Source organism: Vicia villosa, linkage group LG1 (assembly GCF_029867415.1).
Source record: "Vicia villosa cultivar HV-30 ecotype Madison, WI linkage group LG1, Vvil1.0, whole genome shotgun sequence".
Classification (NCBI taxonomy): Eukaryota; Viridiplantae; Streptophyta; class Magnoliopsida; order Fabales; family Fabaceae; genus Vicia; species Vicia villosa.
The window spans coordinates 158,166,453-158,180,246 of NC_081180.1; the positions used below are offsets into that span (position 1 = coordinate 158,166,453).

Here is a 13,794-nt window from a genome sequence, read left to right on the forward strand (position 1 = left end):
AATGGTTGAGAATATAATTTTATTTGTTAAAATAAGCCTAGAAGCACATGCATTAGAATATATGTTGAATAATTTATCATTCAAGATTCCTTGTTATCACAAAGTATTTTATTAGACTTTAGAACCTGCATGGTTCTTAATTTTTTATATTGTTTCTAAAATAATATTTTAAAAAATATCATTGTAATAAGTTTCAATGAGAACAAACTAATTTTTTATTTTATTTTTAAATATTAAATTGCTTAATTTTCATGATATTCTTGAATTATAAGTCATATGAGAAGATGTGACATTATTCTTGCTTTATTTTCTTGACAGTGACATTTTCTTGCAGTAAACTTGGCTTTTATTATATGGATTTTGGGTGTAACCCACGAACAAAATAAAATATATGGCATGATAGTAAACCTAAGCAACTCAATTTTCTAATTTTCATTTAAAAAATAAGCATGATTCATGGAACAGCATCACCTTAGTATTTTATCATTGCATTAATTATTTTTGTTTTTATAATAAAATATTTCACAATACGTCGTTAGCTTTTAAAAATAATTTTATAAAAAAAAAAGTAATATTTTACGTTGAAAGAAAAAAAAAAGTGGTTACGTATGCACTATATAGTATATAGGGTTGGCTCAAAAAGATTCAACTGTTTTTTTTTATTTTTATAATAATGATTTTAATATGGGCTGCTGAGAAAGATTCCAACATGCAGTGATTATTTATTTAATAGGATACTAGTAGTTGTTAGAGCAATAATTGTAGTAAGGTAGTACCAAATGTAAACCACTAAATACTCCACATGTCCTAAGGGTCCTACCCATGTGACCTTAATAATTTAATTATATCTAGTTGTAGATAAAAAATGGTGTTAATTATGGATATTTCAATCCAAACATAGTGGATAGAATAGAAGTATGTTTATTATTGTAAGGGAGCCATCGTATTCATATCAGTGCTATTTTTTCCTAGAACTAGAACACTCCTCAAAAGTCATAAATAGGCTAATGAACGTTAGTCAATTGGTTGGAAATTTAAGGAAAAAATTCCATTATAGTTTTTTTCTTAGCTATATGTTTACGACGTGGCACATGCTAACTTGACAAGAAATAATATACATTTTTTTTATCAAACTCTAAATTATTATTCATATTTTTTTTTTCAAAAAGATGTCGACCTAATATACATTGATATCCACAAGTTAACAAATGCTAAGTCAGATGTGTGCTTCCAAGTCCCGGTCAACCAATTTGTTTGCTTCTCTCCTTATTTTTGTTGACCATATTTTTTTAAGACCACCATACTCTTACTCGTTTTGATTTGGATTCCCAACTATAGAGATGAAAACAGTTACTACAAATCTAGAAGATGAAACCATTAAAACACTCTACAATGCATCCTTAAACGATTCTGTAACAACCTTAAACACGCTCATCCAAAACAACCCTCTTATACTCCACAAAGTTTCACTCTCTCCCTATAATGAAACTCCATTACACATTTCCTCTCTTCTTGGACACTTAGAATTTTGTGAAGTTCTTCTAAAAAACAAACCAAGTTTTACCAATGAAGTTGACTCAAAAGGACGGTGTCCTCTTCATCTAGCTTCAGCTGAAGGACACACCCAAGTGGTGAAAGCTCTTTTACTGGCAAACCAAGATGTTTGTTTGGTTTCAGACAAAGATGAGATGATTCCTTTGCACTTTGCTGTTATAAGAGGACGGATGGGAGTAATTAAGGAGTTGATTAATGCTAGACCGGATTCTGTTCGAGTTTTGAATGACGATGGTTCTGTTTTGCACTTATGTGTTTTGTATAACCATTTGGAGTCATTGAAGTTCTTATTGGAATCAATTAGAGGAGATAAACAGTTGTTGCTTGCCAAAGACAGAGAGGGCAATACAATTCTGCATTTGGCAATTAGGCTCAAACAAATTAAGGTACTACTTAGATTTAGTTACACTTTTAATTTTTCTTTAGGCACGTTTGTTTTGGGTTTTTTATAAAAATAATTTTTACAGTGTTAGAAAATTGTGTAAAAATAATTTATAATGAAACTTTTCATAAAAGCTTCAAATTAAAATTTCGTTTAAATAGTTATTCATAAAATGTTATTTTAGGTATTTTATCTTTTTATTGAATTTTTTTTGGATATCAAAATTTCAAAAAATCACATAATTTTGAAGCTATTTCAAATAGATTTTCATAAAAAATCATTTTTAAAATACGACTTTTTGAAAAAAGTTTGATTTCGACTATGTTTTGGTCTTCAATAATGTTTATTTATGTTATCGGATATAAAAAATAATGTTTCTATTTAAAAAAACGAATATAAGAAAACTTGTATTATTGTGAAAAACGGTTTTGTAAAATCTATTTTAAAAAATACAAAGAAAAAATCCATTTTTTTTAAAGTTAAAAACTACTGGCCCGTAGAGAGAAGACCTGTAGACTAGATTTTATGGTAAATATAGTATATCAGATAGAGAGGAGTCAAGTAGCTAGAGTAGATCCGATTTTGATTTTCAATAACTTTGTTACTTTGTATGCAGACCATAAAATACTTACTTTTGCAACCTGAAATAAGAACAACAACAATTACTTTGAGCAGGTCAAGTTTTACAACTTTGGAGCTGTTAGAGCCTTGCCCAAGAGATTTTATTAACCTTAAAATTGAAGAAATGTTAACTGAAGTTGGGGTTCAAAGATCTAAGCAAATGGAGTCCACGCTGCAACATACACCATTACCAAGCATATCCAATCAAGAACTTCCAAATGGAAGAAGGAAAATGTGGGAAAACTTGTGGTTCAAGTATCTACAATTCCAAGGTAATTGGATAGAAGAAACAAGGGGAACATTGATGTTAGTGGCCACTGTTATTGCAACAATGACTTTTCAATCAACAATAAGTCCACCAGGTGGAGTTTGGCAAGAAGATACTCATACTGGTGGACGTAACTGTACTACTTATGGTGTGTGTGAAGCAGGCACTGCAGTTTTAGCATATGCTTGGCCAAATAAATTCATAAAGTTTATGGCATACAACACCACTTCTTTCTTTTCCTCTCTTGGTGTTGTACTACTACTTATTAGTGGATTTCCCCTTAAGAATAAGGTCATGATGTGGATCTTGACCATGGCTATGACCATCGCATATTATTCAACAGGGCTTGGCCACTCCTTATCATATTATTCAACAGGTTATCAGCATGGCTTACCCTCTTGATGTTGCTTGGGGCATATTACTTTTAGTTATTGGTTTGATTCACACACTCAGGTTGATTTTCTGGGCAAAAGAAAATGTACAAGTCAAGCGCATTTCTAAAAGGACAGGTTATCCAGATGTTTAGTCATGTAAGAGTTTGAAATGCTAGCAATACTCTTTTAAACACTTTATTAATTTGTTGAAACTTATGAGACACACAGAGATGGTGAAATAATGAGACTCGTGTAAAATAGTGTTCTAAAGGTGTTATTGGATTGTAATTTAGATTTAGTGTTAGTTTGATTATGTTGTAAGTATGCGGCTTGCAACACAAGTAAGTTGTTTGAATTTGGCAGTTTTGAAATCTAGTTCATTAATTCCAAGTCTTTTTTATCAAATTACATCTTGCACTCCTCTTAATTTTAACACCTTTTTTATGATTCATTAACGTATGAGTTAAGCAATCCCAATAAATCGGTATCTTCTCCAATTCGATCCAAGCTTCCATCAATGACAAATGAAAACACAACCTCTAATCATTTTCATACGAATCTACACGTGTTCAAAGAGGAACACTATGATAGATGGCGTGTGTAAATGAATGGCATGTTCATATTTTAAGATGCTCTTAAAATTGTTAGTGATAGCTTGCTTACATTGGAAGCCAATGCAACTGAGGCACAAAAGACAATTCATCATGAATTGAGCAAGAAAGATGGGAAATATCTATTATTGATCCATCAATGTGTGGATCTAAACATCTTTGGAAAGATCATAGAGGAAGAAATTACAAAGGGTGAATAATGGTGAGACACTTGCAAATTTCTTCTCAAGATTAATTTTGCTAACCAATCAGATGAAGTCATGTAGTGAGAAGATCACTCTAAATTGCAAAAGGTTGAGAAAGTCTTGAGAGCCTTAACTGCCAAATTCGACCACATTGTCGTGACAATTGAAACATCGAAAAATATGTTTGAGATGAAACTTGAAGAGTTTCAAGCATCCTTAGAGACTCATAAATTCAGGTTTAAACATAGGAATTGTGACAAGATCACACAAAAAGCTCTACAATCCAAGCTCTACAATCCTTAGAGGATCATTTTGGAATCATTTCACAAGAATATAAAAGTACTATTTTTTTACTTATCATGTAAAAAAGTAATCATTACCAATTTGAAATCATTGCAAAATTTGGTGATTCATCAAGTTTATCTCCAAATTCCAATTTGATTCTCCACAAAATAATATTTGAACTTGTAATTTGAGGAATGAGAAGTTTGTAGAATTGAAGTTTGTAATTAGACGCTCCTTGGATATGTCGAGTTACCGATCGTAACCATCTACACTTAGGGGTGGAAATAGGCTGGGCCGAGCTAGGCTTTGCCAAGCCTAGGCCTGGCCTGTTAAAAAAATCGAAGCCTAAGCCTGGCATGTGGTCTGTCGTAGGCTTATTTTTAGGCCTGAGCCTGGCCTTTTCGAAGGCCTGGTTAGCCTATTAGCCTACATAAAAGCCTATTTGTTTAGACATACTAACTAAAATAATGTTTAAATAGACTAACTAACTAAAATACCAAAAGAATACAAATTTATTTGCATTGACTTATTTTAACTTACCTATTAACATAAGGTCTGAGAGACTATTTGTTTAAGAGAACTTATGAGAACAATGTTCATCAGGTGTTTTCATCTTATTTTCAAAAGTTCTTTAAGATAACCGAGTTTTATTTATGTATTTTAATTCAAAGTACAACACATAACATAATGATAATAACAAAATTATTCATATTTATTTAAATAGGCCGGCCTGATAGGCTTAAAAGACTTTTTTTTGAGCCTGAGGCCTAGCCTTTTTAACTAAATAGGCTAATAAAAAAGCCTAGGCCTTTTCTATTTATAAAAAATGTGTGGCCTGGCCTAAGCCTTTATAGGCCAGCCTGTAGGCCCCTATTATCGGCCTGGCCTATTTCCACCCCTATCTACACTCTCTGCTTGCTTCATGAAGGGAAATTACTTCAACATGATTTGAAGAAGTTGCTACAAGTGTTTGCTTTTGCGATCTCCATGATATTGCAGTGTTACCATATGTAAATATATATTCAGTTTGTGATTTAGCATTATGTGGATCTGACAAATATCCTGCATCTGCATAACCAAGCAAAACTGGTTTTGTATTGTTAGAATAAAATAAACCAAGATCAGATGTACCTCGAAGATATCGAAATATATGCTTTATTCCTTTCCAATGTCTTTTTGTAGGGCATGAGCTGGATCTTGCTAGTAAATTCACTGCAAAAGCTAGATCGAGTCTTGTATAGTTAGCAAGGTACATGAGTGCTCCAATGGCACTAAGGTATGGCACTTCTGAGCCAAGATCTTCTTCATTACTTTCCTTAGGCCTAAAGGGATCATTTTCAATATTAAGTGTTCTACCCATCATTGGACTACTCAAAGGATTTGCCTTGTCCATATTGAACCTTTTTAATACCCTTTATGTATAATTTGATTGATGTATCAATATACCATTTTTAGTATACTCAATCTGTAAACCAAGGCAGAATCTAGTTTTTCCCAAATCTTTCATTTCAAATTCTTTCTTTAAATAATTTCTCGCTTCTCTGATTTCTTTATTAGTCCCAATGATATTTAAATCATCAACATAAACAACAATTATTACAAATCTGGATTTTTTTTCTTATAAAAACACAAGGACAAATAGGATTATTTTCATAGCCTTCTTTAAGTAAATATTCACTTAGTATATTGTACCACATGCGCCCTGATTGTTTTAACCCATACAATGACCTCTGCAACTTAATTGCATACATTTCTCTAGGTTTTGATGTCTCAGGCATTTTAAATCCTTCTGGGATTTTCATGTATATATTAGTATCAAGTGATCCATATAAATAAGCAGTAACAACATCCATAAGATACATATCAAGATTGTTAAATACAGATAAACCAATTAAATAACGAAAAGTAATAGCATCCATAACAGGAGAATATGTTGCCTCATAATCAATTCCTGATCGTTGGTAAAAACCTTGTGCAATGAGACGAGCTTTGTATTTGACAATCTCATTTTTCTCATTTCGTTTTCTTACAAAAACCCATTTATATCCGACCGGTTTCACATCTTTTGGTATAGCCATAATAGGGCCAAATACTTTTCGATCTTTAAGAGAATTCAACTCAATATCTATTACATCCTTCCAATTTTTCCTGTCATGTCTATTTTGACATTCACTCATACTTCTTGGCTCTGGATCATCATTTCCATTTATAATTTCACATGCAACGGAGAATGAAAATACTTCATCTATATTCATACCTTTTCGGTTCCACAAAATTCCTGTATCAACATAATTAATTGAAATCTCAAGATCATTCTTATTTTCAGTTTCATTATCAATGATCACATTTTCATCATCTTGTGCTTCTTCGAGAACACGTTTTTCAATTGTGGATTTATCATTATCTAGTATCTTTTCAAGATCACTTTCAATCAAATTCACCTTTTCTATTCCCTTTCTTTTTCGGGAATTTTTGTCTTAGGATCACATAGGCCGTCCACGTTTCAAGTGTGCCTTAGATGTACTTGCTACATTATTTTAATTTGAAACCTCAATTATAGCAGGAACATTTATAGATGGTACATGTGACTTTGTTACTCTTTTTAAATCAGTAAATGAATCTGGCAATTGATATGTTAAATCTTGTAAGTGGACTATTTTATTTACATTTCCTTCCCACGGTCTATTATATAGGTCCAAATGTAATAAATGAGGTACATACCATATTATGTCATTTTCTAGTTTCTTATCCTCTCCCCCTAAAGTTGGAAATACTGTTTCGTCAAAATGACAATCAGCAAATCTTGCCTAAAAAACATCACCTGTTAAAGGTTCAAGATATCTAATAATAGATGGTGATTCATACCCCACATATATACCTAACCTTCTTTGAGGTCCCATCTTTGTTATTTGTGGTGGTGATATTGGGACATATACTGCACAGCCTAATATCTTTAAATGAGAAATATTTGGTTCCTTACCAATTGCAAGTTAATAAGGGGTATGTTTATGATCAGCACTTGGCCTTAGACGGATAAGTGCTGCAGCATGTAAAATTGCATGACCCCAAACAGTAACTGGTAGTTTAGTTCTCATTATTAATGGTCTAGCAATATATTAAAGACGTTTGATTAATGACTCAGCTAAACCATTTCGGGAATGTACGTGAGGAACAGGATGTTCAACAGTAATACCAATTGACATGCAATAATTATTGAATGATTCAGATGTAAATTCACCAGCATTGTCAAGTCTAGTTTTCTTTATTTCAGTAAAATATTTCTTACTTTTGAGGATTGTGTGTGTAGTTCCACTGTCCGAAATGCAAATGTCTTTGACATGTTCCATGTCTAACCTTCTTAAAAATAAAAATAAGATTAAATACAGTAAATTAACAACATATTTAACATTATTATTTCATACAAACTTAAGATACACCTTAACAATATAGAAATTGTTAAGTAGATACATATTTCAAATATAAAAACAAGCACACCAAACATTATTCAAATACATATTTCAAAAAGTTACTTAATCTGTTTCATCTCCAACAAAGTCAGCAGTTTCAAAATAGTATTATCATTTCTGGATTCAATCTCATTAAAATTCACTTCTTTTCCCTTTTCTTCAACATATGCCATTTGTCTTTTACACAAATGTTCTGGTGTTCTACACACCTTAGACCAATGGCCTTTCTTTCCGCATTTGTAACATATATCCTCATAATTCCTTGAAGGACCTTCTTGGATATACTTACCCTTTCCTTTGCGATTCCAATTATTTTGGTCATATCTGGGGGATCTATAACTATTCACATGACCTCGTCCACGTCCTCTACCACAAAAATGGTTTCGACCGTGGAAAAGGTTTCGACCATGATATCCTCCTTGATTGTGACTATCAAAACGAGCATGACCATTATTACCATCAAAACGAACATGACCACCACGTCTCTTAAGACGATTAAATCCACCACGCCCACGATTAAAGGTCGTGGCATTAGTTTCATGATATGGCATTGTTCCTGTGGGTCGTGCCTGGTGGTTTTTTTATTAGGAGCTTGTTATTTTGTTCTGCCACTAGAAGGGCTGCAACTAAATCAGAATACTCAGTGTATTCCCTCATTCTATATTGTTGTTGCAATAATACCTGAGATGCATGGAAAGTCGAATAAGTTTTTTCTAACTTTTCTTTTTCAGTTATAATTTTGCCACAAAATTCTATATGTGATATAATTTGGTGCATAGCAGAATTATACGCAATGATAGTTTTATAATCCTGGAACCTTAACTTGTTCCACTGATCCACTAATAAGGGTAACATGACATTCTTCTGATGTCCAAATCTTGCTTTAATTTTGTCCCATAAAATCTTGGGATCTTTAGCATTTGAATATTTTGTTTGCAATCCATCATCAAGATGATGCTTGATTATTCTGTTTACTTTTGACTTTCTCTTTTCTATTTCATCTGGATCGTCTGTCGATCTTCCAGAATTATATCCTTCAAGAATTTTGTTAAGTCCCTCACATGTAAGGTACTCTATTAAATTGTTGTTATAGGTTATAAACTTGCCCCCAATTATGCTTAGAATTTTGAATTGATGCTTAATATTTGACATGGTTATATCTAGTATACTGGAAACTTCTGATAGAACGATCGTGCTGATAACGTGTTAAGAAAAACCGAATATTAGGGTCAAACTATAGAAGTAGAGATGTAGAAGAGATTGTGGTAGTAACTTGTTTCACTTGAATATATGTTGCATTTTACATTGAACTCATAATGTGCTATTTATAGCATTCTGATGGTAGATGAAATAGTTTAAATTACTATGCTAAGTTGACAATTTTGTAGATAAATTTTTTTCACTATTTACAATATATTTCAAAATAGTAATAATAATAATTACTTACTAGTACTTAGACCCGTGCGAGGCACGGGTTAAATATTTTTTAAGTAAAAAATTTCATTTTAAAAATTATTATAATTTACAAATTTTACTTATAGTTTGATTAATATTATATAGGTAAAATGTCATTGTTATTAATAATATACATAAAAAGTTTACTTAACTAATTTTTTTCAATTATAAAATAATTTGGACATTTTTAATTTATTAATAATTTGCGTAAGTTTTTTAAAAAAATAACTCGTTAAATAATTATATCAATAGTTGACTTTTTCCCGTTTAAAAAAATATTTGCAACTTAATCCCGTTTATAAAAATAATTGCATCATCAATTGACTTTTTTCCGTTTATAAAAATAATTGCATCATCAATTGACTTTTTTCCGTTTATAAAAATATTTATAATTTCTTACAGATTATAATAATAATAATAATTGTATCAGTAAATTTTTTCATGTTTATAAAAATATTTGTAACTTATTCCCGCTTATATAATTGAATTAATTATTTAATATTTTAAATGTCTCCCATATAATTAAATATGAGTATTATCAATTAAATAATATTAAAACTGTAATATAAATTTTTAAATTACATAAAAAATTTAATAGATATGTATCGATACTGGGAAAGCTTGCCGAAGAAGGAAAATCAAAAGATAAAGAAACATCAAATTTATTTGGAGGCCGGCGTGTCGCGCAACATTATTATAAATAGTAAATAACTATGTTAAAGTAATAATTAAAAAATATAGATAAAAAATATACTATTAAAAATAATAAATAAATGTAGAAAATTTACATAGATGTGAAGAATCGGAAAAAATGTAAAAAATTTAAAAACACCAGTAAAATTTAGATATTAATAAATATATGAATAAGTTTGACGGATTGTGTTTTTGGCCATGCATTTTTCGTAATCTATCCAACTGATGAAGAAACCAAAAAACTACACACATTTTGATTGATCAATCAACGGTTACGGCAACAAACGTCAACATTGTTATGGCTTATTCATAAACACCATATGGGATTAATTAAAATAAGCAATTCATTTAAGTTACATATGCATATGCTGCTTCCAAGTTAATCCTCAAAGTTTGAATAGTGCAAAATAGATGCAATAAGATCCAAATATATGCTGCTTCCAAATTAATACTGCTTCCGAATTAATACTCAAAGTTTTCATATGCTGCTTCCAATTCAAAAAGATACATTTGCAATAACAGATGAAGTTGAAAACAATTCAATTTCCATTCGCAATAACAGATACAATAACTTCAAGAACATTAGCTGAAGTTAAACCATTATAAATAAGTGTACTAAAAAATAGGTGTATAAAAAAAATTTAAAATACCTTAAGTAAAATAAGTAAATAATAATTAAAAATAAGTAAATAATAATTAACTAAATAATATTATTGAAAAATAATTTGTGTTTTTATAAATATAAAAAAGAAATTAAAATTAAGTTATAATTGATCCACCACTTTTGTATATTAATTTATTTTGTGAATGACTGGAAAATGTGAAGAGAGAAGGACAGACTTGTAAAATTTTATATTAAGCTTAACCCTCTCATCTTTCTTTGCAAGCATGAGAAGAAAAGAAAAAGCATAGGGCCCACGTTATTCTACTCTTTCTACTTTATCTCTCTGCTGTGCCAAACTGAAGAAATAAGGCATTTCTTCTATACTTCTTTCTTCGATCTCTCTCTCGCCTTTATTTCTCCTCAAACAAACAGACCGATCTCGCCTTTATTTCTCCTCAAACAAACAGACAGTAAGTATTTTGAGTTGGCCTAACTGATTCAATAACAATAACTAAACATCTAGCTATAGATTGTAGTGTAAAAAATGACAACTATAATAGAATTAGACTTGAACAAATACCTATAACCCAATATGCATCTGCCTCTGCTTATCCGATAATGAGTTATTTAACATTAAAAAAAAATTTAGATGAGCACACTAATTATTTATAACTAATTTAATTCCAACTCATAAAATTAGCTGATAAAAAAAACAATCCGATTTTAACTCATTTAATTCTTGATAAGTGACCTTTTTCACTTGTACACATAATCACATTTTTTAAGTATACTTTGATATTTGAAAAAGAAATCTAAAACTATTTATTCCAAACTTTATATCCCAGCTCTGAAGAATGATGTATTATGAGAACATATGTAGTAATCAATATGAACTTAGAAGGTGCAACCACATATTGACTCACATGAAACAATCGAGTACAACTAACAAAGAGAATGAATTTGCATTATGTATTTTGTAACTCAAAAGTTATTTGTGATTACAAAGTACTGTGTATTAATAGAGGGCGTATCTTAAGTGATTTGGATTTAGTTAGTTACACTTTGCAATTAGCTTCTTAAATTGAACACCAATTTTGTTGCACAGTGTGTGATAGAAAACCAAATCTATTATGCAAAGCATGAAAATAGTTGTAAGAACCTAAATTGTAATAAATATAGTCTTGTTTTCAAGCTTCAAATTCAATAGTTATTATGGAGATTGAAAAAAAATAATGGCAACAAAATTTCAAACCAAATGTCGGGAGGTATATTAGCTTCTTGTAGCATAATGAGTTATTAGCTTCCTGTCATGGGTTTATTAGCTTCCTGTAACAAATTTCAAACATACTGTCATGCACAATTTTGATATATATTTTCATGTTTTCATATAGAATTATCCACAACTTCAAGAGTTAAGACTATGCACAATTCTGTAAAACAACATCCTTAGTTTCACCGTTTCACCATTGCAATTCTCATATAAGCCAACAATTATTTCAATATACTTGAAATGAAATTCACCTTCTTGTGCTATATTTTAAACTTAGTGGCTAAAGAGATTGAGTAGCAATAACCAATGTGATCAAAAGACCTTTAAAAATTAGTGAAAAACTTGCATAAAAATGCTTTAAAATAAATTGTCTAATTTTGACAAATATTACAACCACTAAATGCTTGCAAATAGCATAAAAATGTAATCTAAAAAACTATATTCAAATACAATTAAGAACATGGGTGAAAGCTAAAAATGTAAATTAGAGATGAAAATATATATTGATATATTATTCATTGTCATAGAGAATCCATGTCATGGTTCATATACATAGATATATATGTGTTGAAACATAGATTCTTAATTTAAACCATGTTACATGAAAAAGTGTCACGCCATTCAAACCATTTACACCTTGTTACATTGGAATAATATTTTCCTCTAAGTTATAAAGTCGCCGACTTAAGATTGCTTCTTTGATAAATTCTATAGGCCAAACTATAATAAGCAAGAAGCTATGTACAAACCTGATGTGTCATCTACAAATTGTCCATTTATGATTGATGTGTATAATTTATTGGAACTTGTGGAATAATCAATTCCTTAACAACAGCATCGGTGCTACATTTGTTTGTGTTTCTCCACCCTTCATATTTTCTTCCTAATGTGAAACAAAACACAAAATTTAAAATCTTATTCCATCAACTAAAAAAAACATATCCATAAATAGTTATAGAAATAATGAAGATAATTTGTGAGTTGAAATGAACACCTAGTGGTGAGAGATGCAAATAAGCGGCAACTCCAGAAGAAGATATAGAGCTAGAGAGCACACGGGGAAGTGAGTGAGCTGCCATGATTAGAGCATGTGTTTGTTGTCCTTGATCTGATTATGATGACAAAAAATAAACAAAGCTACTCAAAATGGAAAATGGATGAATCCAACTTATCACACCATAGATTAATATTATTTAGCCTAGGTAATCAACATTAGATTAATGACATTACTTGTGCTTAAGAAAAAAATTAACTAATTGCAAGGATTTGAATAAAAATAAATTAGGAAAACAAAAAGTCAATTGTTTGTTTTGTGTTTAGTCTTAGACATCACTTTTTTTAAGAATATGGAGTATAACTTTTCAATCATTTCTGTCAATGTTTTACCACTACATAAACCAAATCTTCAACATCAGTAATAACAAAGAGATATATCATTACCATGTTCTCAACTTGATTTTCGGAGAATGATTCCTTAGCATCGTATTCGGGCTTGTCTTCATCGGCATCACTACACAAAACACCAAAAGAACAATAAGAGTTATATAAACAAAGAAACTCAGATTCATACTGATGGATTCAATTCTGATTCGAATTGGATTGCATCTTAAACCTAACACAATAATCTACTAAATTCTAAAATTAAAAAAAAAACGATCAAGGATTTAGGGTTTTAATTTAGGCATAAAGGGATCCATAAGATAGAGACATCAACCTCTGTAGCAACCTTTGATACAGATCTTTCTGTAACTTTATTCATATATATCATCGATGTAATTCCAATCATCTGCATCAATTAGTTTCTACCAATTTTTCAATATTTCAAATGTAAATCAATTATAAGGAGAGAGTATTTTTGAAATAAGGAATTATTGAAATTAAGCGAAATAGATGTAAAGGTAATTTAAGTACCTGAGTGACATATTCAGCGATGTTAACGGTGTTGAGTCCTTCTCTGGTGATAGAGTGAAGTGGCGGAGTGGAAGATGTAGTAGATATAGTGGCGGTGGTGACAATTGCTCGAGC

The 13,794-nt window shown here is 30.5% G+C and overlaps 1 protein-coding gene across 1 annotated transcript; it reads left to right on the forward strand.

Moving 5' to 3' along the window:
* The first annotated feature begins 1,106 nt into the window (after positions 1 to 1,106).
* Positions 1,107 to 3,584, forward strand: LOC131619567 (ankyrin repeat-containing protein BDA1-like). Its single transcript, XM_058890658.1, has 2 exons — positions 1,107 to 1,940; positions 2,553 to 3,584. Exons 1-2 carry the CDS (start codon positions 1,341 to 1,343, stop codon positions 3,225 to 3,227), a joined length of 1,275 nt encoding a protein of 424 aa, XP_058746641.1. The 5' UTR covers positions 1,107 to 1,340; the 3' UTR covers positions 3,228 to 3,584.
* The last annotated feature ends 10,210 nt before the right edge of the window (positions 3,585 to 13,794 follow it).